At 48.6% G+C, this 6,424-nt stretch overlaps 1 protein-coding gene across 1 annotated transcript in view; it reads right to left on the reverse strand.

Moving 5' to 3' along the window:
• Positions 1 to 323: 323 nt before the first annotated feature.
• The window catches only part of LOC311261269 (bile salt-activated lipase-like), a 7,718-nt gene continuing 1,617 nt past the window's right edge, over positions 324 to 6,424 (reverse strand). Inside the window, exons 3-12 of the mRNA XM_084359761.1 lie at positions 6,158 to 6,277; positions 5,171 to 5,368; positions 3,341 to 3,471; positions 2,808 to 2,915; positions 2,581 to 2,704; positions 1,925 to 2,108; positions 1,548 to 1,751; positions 1,268 to 1,465; positions 1,017 to 1,124; positions 324 to 623 (exon numbers count right to left, since the gene is read on the reverse strand). Coding sequence (XP_084215887.1) covers positions 536 to 623; positions 1,017 to 1,124; positions 1,268 to 1,465; positions 1,548 to 1,751; positions 1,925 to 2,108; positions 2,581 to 2,704; positions 2,808 to 2,915; positions 3,341 to 3,471; positions 5,171 to 5,368; positions 6,158 to 6,277 — 1,463 coding nt within the window. The 3' untranslated portion in view covers positions 324 to 535. The remainder of the gene's footprint in view (positions 624 to 1,016; positions 1,125 to 1,267; positions 1,466 to 1,547; positions 1,752 to 1,924; positions 2,109 to 2,580; positions 2,705 to 2,807; positions 2,916 to 3,340; positions 3,472 to 5,170; positions 5,369 to 6,157; positions 6,278 to 6,424) is intronic.

Below are 6,424 nucleotides of genomic sequence, written 5' to 3' on the forward strand. Positions count from 1 at the left end.
TTCATTTTGTCTCCAGTGGCCTTCAGGAGGTGATTCTGCTCAGTGGGGTGAGGAGGGGGAGTAAAGGGTGAGGTCTCTCCTACAGACATGTTGAATATTAGTCTGTAAAATATTAAAACATCATCTGTAAACTTCAGAATCAGCTGAGCTCCAGTAGAGTCCAGCAGTCAGAGTAGAAGTACAATAAAATGTGAATACTTAAAGTAACTTCAAATAGTAATGAAGTACAGGACCAGTTACTTCAGCATCAGGCAGAAACGATCACTGATCGATTGATTTTGTCCTGAAGATGGCGACACTGGTAAATAACAATAGTCACAGAGTGCAGATCAGCTTCATTTATTACAGAGAAGAGTTCAGTTTGTTTTCCTCAAATTATCGTGTTCATTTTTCTGTTTATTAATTTAGTTACTATAATCTTAGTCTTAGTCTAATATTAATAATCCAGTGTACATTTATAAGTAATCACAACACTACAGGGAAATAAATCAGAACAGTCTCAGTGACTGCTTCTGTCGTCTTCTCTCTTCAGCCCTCAGGCTTCTTCTTCTTCTCTCCTGACTGACGGCAGCTGGCTGTATGTTTGAGTCCAGTAGTTGACGTAGTATGATCTCAGGTCGTAGCTGAACAGAGACAGCAGAGGAAGATGGAGGTCAGTCAGCAGGTCGAACACGTCACAGTAGAATAGTATGGTACGGTTCAGTAAGGCGCAGTAAGGTGCAGTAAGGTGCAGTATGGTGCAGTAAGGTGTAGTAAGGCGCAGTAAGGTGCAGTACGATGCAGTACGGTGCAGTAAGGCGCAGTAAGGTGTAGTACGGCACAGTAAGGCACAGTAAGGCGCAGTAAGGTGCAGTAAGGTGCAATACGGTGCAGTAAGGTGCAGTACGGCGCAATACGGTGCAGTAAGGTGCAGTACGGCGCAGTAAGGCGCAGTAGGGTGCGGTAAGGTGCAGTAGGGTGCGGTATTGTGCCGTGTTGTGCCGTGTTGTGCCATAATGAGCGGTACGGTGCTGTACCTGATGGAGGACTTGGTGATCTTGTTGTTGATGATCAGGTACGGCTGGTGGTATTTGGTAAAGGCCGGCCAGGGAGCTGGAACTTTACTGTCACCGACACTGGGATCACTGGACAGGATGAGAGGGAGAGTTCACACCAGTTTAAGAGAAGCACGACCAGTTCAGACCAATTCAGACCAGGTCCAGGGTCAGACACAGATCTGTGTATCCTGAGATGAGGTGTGTGTTTGCAGTGCATGTTGGGAGTTTACCCGGTCCTGGCAAAGTTGGTCCAGTATGCGATCATGTACTGGGACAGGTCTCGGTGTCGGGGGAAGTAGACGAGCGGTGTGGCGAAGGGTTTACCGAACAGGTACTGCAGGTCCTCGGCGTGCTCCGCCTCCACCCAGCGAGGGAATCCTGGGATACGAGTCTTCATGTTGAACAGGTAGGAGAAGGTACGGGCTCCACTGAGGGACAAACAACAGGAGCAAATAAAAAACAGCTACAGCACAAACTCTAAAACTGACCTTTGGACCAATCAGAGCCCACCTGGAGTGTTGGGCGTGCAGCTGGAGGGCGATCTGAGTGGGAACCAGGAACAGGAAATCTGTCTCAATGTCCGCCACCGTCTTCTTCACCACTGCCTGCTCCGGAAACGACCCCCAGTTAGACGTGTAGACGGTGTAGGCAGAGTCAACGGCGGCGCTCCCCTTCTCCTTCGTCAGGCCTGCCAGGAGACCCCTCACTTGCTCCCTAAGGAGAAGGAAGAGGAAGAGGAAGAGGAGGTTACACCATCAGAGTGTCTCCACAGAAGAGTTTCTGAGCCAGCAGTTTCCCTCTGTTTCCAGTCTTTATGCTAAGCTAAGCTAACTGTTACCACACCTTCATATGTCAAAGTAAAAGCCCTGACTCCACGATGAACTCACACTTTGGTGTCGTTTCTGATGTTGATTGAAGGAACGTCAACTCCGGCGAAGATGTGTCCGTCCATGCTGTTGACTCCGGCCAGGTAATCAAACTGAGCTGCGTTGTGAAACAGCTGACTGGGCTCGTCGGGGATGAAGTCTCCGTCTACCACCGGAGCCAGTTCAAGGAGGTCCATGACCACACCTACAGAGGACAGAGACGCTGAGACACAACGTCCACTCACAGACCTGAGCTCAGCTGTCTGATGAGTCCACCAGGTTCAGATCCGTGAAACCAACAAGTGGTTGAAACTCTTTTTGCGGAATTATGTCTGTCTTTGATTCTGAGACTTTACGTCTGTCTTTGATTCTGAGACTTTACGTCTGTCTTTGATTCTGAGACTTTACGTCTGTCTTTGATTCTGAGACTTTACGTCTGTCTTTGATTCTGCAGACTTTACGTCTGTCTTTGATTCTGCAGACTGTCTCAAGGATATTTCAAAGTGCTGTTGTGAGAAACAAGAGAGATCTGAAATTATGAAAAACATACTCAAAAAAAGTTTCTAATAAAAAGTTATAGTGCTCATGACAACTACATCTACACAACGCTTTCATGTTAAAACAACTTGAGTCCACATCAGTGTTCACGAGACAACAGGAAGTCCTACAGTTCTGACCTTTTCCCAGAATCAGCAACACGTCAATTTTTCCCGCCATGGTGAGACCGACCGGGTCGCTCATCCTCAGACATGTGAACATCTCGTCTTCATCAGTTCTCCAACAGCCGACTTTACGAGCGATCTGCAGACACAGAGACAACATCTGAATGTTAACGAGGAGCTGAAGGAGAATCAATCAGACTGATCAGAGTGATCAGGTTGATCTCATGGCTCTGGTGTCTGACCTTCTTTGTGAGAGCCATCGGGCTCCTCTGAAGAGCCCAGGGACTGAGAGCCACACCACACTGAGAGATCGCTCTGCGGAACAACCCTTTACTGTAGGGAGACAGCATCTGAGGGGACAGACAGGTCAGAGATAGACAGGCAGGTCACAGACAGACAGACAGACACAGACATGTGAGACGTCAGTAATGAAACAGCTCGTCTGGTTGTGAGTTCAGTATACAGTAATATGTGTTATGGGCATTTGAATGTGCTGGTTATTAAGTACATTTGGTTGTGGAGTGTAATAAGAAAAAGAGTAGAAGAAGTAATAGTATGGGATGAACGAGTGCATGATGACACTGAAGAGATGGTTTCTGACCAGATGTTTACTTTCATATTTCCAACAGGAAATAAAATGTGTTTCACTAGAATGAACTCTCAGTCATTCTTGTCGGTGTAACACGATCTGAGCTGTCTGTCCGTCTCATCACATCTCAGGAGCTTTTATTGGTTTATATTCTGTCCGTGTGAACTTCTTTTTGTGACCTCTGACCTGGTAGCTGACGCTGGCGGCTCCGGCTGATTGGCCGAAGATGGTGATGTTGTCAGGGTTTCCTCCGAACGCTCTGATGTTCCTGCGGACCCAAGAGATGGCAGCATGCTGATCCCACAGACCGTAGTTACCTGAGAGGGAAACAATGACCCGTTTCTGTTCCTGTTTCCTGTTCCTGTTCCTGTTTCTGTTTCTATTTCTGTTTCTGTTCCTGTTTATGTTTCCTGTTTCTTTTCCTGTTTCTGTTTCTGTTTCCTGTTTCTTTTCCTGTTTCTGTTTCCAGTTTTGTTTCCAGTTTCACAGTGTTCATAAATTCATGGCAGCAGCTGTTGGTGTAAACCAGCCTAAATTATTTAACTCCATCACCTCTGACCTCTGACCCTCACCACACTGTGGGATTAAAGACTTGTTATAAGTATGACCAGTTGTTTCCTGCAGCGCCCCACACAGGTTAGAGAGTCAAACTGAAGAACCTGAGCCTCCTCCAAGCTGAGCTACACCTGAGCCTCCAACCTGAGCTACACCTGAGCCTCCTCCAACCTGAACTACACCTGAGCCTCCTCCAACCTGAACTACACCTGAGCCTCCAACCTGAGCTACACCTGAGCCTCCAACCTGAGCTACACCTGAGCCTCCTCCAACCTGAACTACACCTGAGCCTCCAACCTGAGCTACACCTGAGCCTCCAACCTGAGCTACACCTGAGCCTCCTCCAACCTGAACTACACCTGAGCCTCCAACCTGAGCTACACCTGAGCCTCCTCCAAGCTGAGCTACACCTGAGCCTCCAACCTGAGCTACACCTGAGCCTCCTCCAAGCTGAGCTACACCTGAGCCTCCTCCAACCTGAGCTACACCTGAGCCTCCTCCAAGCTGAGCTACACCTGAGCCTCCAACCTGAGCTACACCTGAGCCTCCTCCAAGCTGAGCTACACCTGAGCCTCCTCCAACCTGAGCTACACCTGAGCCTCCAACCTGAGCTACACCTGAGCCTCCTCCAAGCTGAGCTACACCTGAGCCTCCTCCAACCTGAGCTTCACCTGAGCCTCCTCCAAGCTGAGCTACACCTGAGCCTCCTCCAACCTGAGCTACACCTGAGCCTCCTCCAAGCTGAGCTACACCTGAGCCTCCAACCTGAGCTACACCTGAGCCTCCAACCTGAGCTACACCTGAGCCTCCTCCAAGCTGAGCTACACCTGAGCCTCCTCCAACCTGAGCTACACCTGAGCCTCCAATCTGAGCTACACCTGAGCCTCCAACCTGAGCTACACCTGAGCCTCCTCCAAGCTGAGCTACACCTGAGCCTCCAACCTGAGCTACACCTGAGCCTCCTCCAACCTGAGCTACACCTGAGCCTCCTCCAAGCTGAGCTACACCTGAGCCTCCTCCAACCTGAGCTACACCTGAGCCTCCAACCTGAGCTACACCTGAGCCTCCTCCAAGCTGAGCTACACCTGAGCCTCCAAGCTGAGCTACACCTGAGCCTCCAACCTGAGCTACACCTGAGCCTCCAACCTGAGCTACACCTGTAACCTTCATCATCTGAGCAGACACACAGCAGTGTGCTCTATCCGTCTCGTCACACCTCAGGAGCTTTAAGCAGCTGAGCTAACAGTTTATCTGCTCACAGGCTGATAAGACAGCGAACACAGCGTGGCTCTGATCACAGGCATGCTGGGAAATCACCAGCAGGCGTCAAAACACATCAGATCATCCCAGTGTGACCCCAGTGACCTGCTGAGCTGCAGCAGGAGGAGGGTCACACCTGATGTGTGGATGTTAACTGATAGAAAATCAATAACAGATCAATAGTGAGCGTTGGTGTGAGACCTGGCAGTCGGGCGTCTCCGGAGCTCAGGAAGCCCATCGTCCCGACTCTGTAGTTGACGGTGACGATGATGACGTCGCCCCTGTCCGCCATCTCCTTCCCGTCGTACAGAGAGTCTCCGAGGATCGCCGCGTCGTTGGACGCCCCCAACAGGAAGGCCCCTCCGAACAGGTACACCATCACCGGCAGGTTGGTCGACACTGACGGACAGAGAGAGAGAGAGGATCGTTATCATTCATCATTATCATCATTAATCAATCAGCTCTCAGGCTGCGTTCAAGAGACGAAGAAAACCTCCAACAAGACGAGACACGAACATATTTCCCTTAAATTCTTTAAGTCAAAGATCCACAGCAGAGGAGACGTCTGATGACCATAATACTTGAGCAGCGATCAGGGCCGTGAACTGTGACATCATCCTGGCATCACCAACATCTGTGGTGTGTTCAAAGTTATCTACTGAAGTTAGCATGCTACCTCCACTAACTGCACTGCTAACTCAGCTAACAGCAGCTACAGTTAGCTGGTGATATTCTGCCCCCTTTCTGTTCGCAGTGACCTTCGACAGGTGGCTAGTTATTACGTACTGCACCTTTAAAGTCACAGGGTGTATTCCTGCCACCAGAGGTCTCTCTACCAAAACAACACACAAGTCGTAAGTAGCGAGGGATCATGGGAGTTGTTGTTTAGTCTCGTTCTCTGACTTGTGATGATGTGAGAACTCAACAAACACGTTTTAATGCAGAAATCTGAAAGGTTGTATCTTTAAAACGTGTGTAGTCAAATCATAATTATATATGTTAACATTATTAAATAGAATAATACATAATTATATTTACGTTGATATATTTACTTTAATATATACAAACATTCAGCTTCGCTCTGATTGGATGATGTTGGTGGTTGGAGGTGAATCAGCTGTGACACTTTAATCACTTCCTGTTGACACACACTGATGATCGACACGTGTTCCTGCGTGTGTTACGTACATGACCGTCCCTGTGGAACGAAGATGTTCAGGTAGAGACAGTCCTCGCTGCCCTGGGTTTGTGTCTGCAGCAGCGTCACCTGCAGGCAGCGATCGCGATACTTTGTCGCCTTCAGGACTCCTGAAACAAACAAACAAACAAACAAACAAACAGTTGAATTTGTTCCGTTAACACATTAAACTAGAGAAAGACATAATAATGATGATGGTGATGGAGTGTGTTTAAAGGTTTCACATGTTGTGTCTGATGGATGTTTCTACCTGCTTA

Source organism: Pagrus pagrus (assembly GCF_965226575.1).
Source record: "Pagrus pagrus genome assembly, chromosome: 8".
NCBI classification, from domain to species: Eukaryota; Metazoa; Chordata; class Actinopteri; order Spariformes; family Sparidae; genus Pagrus; species Pagrus pagrus.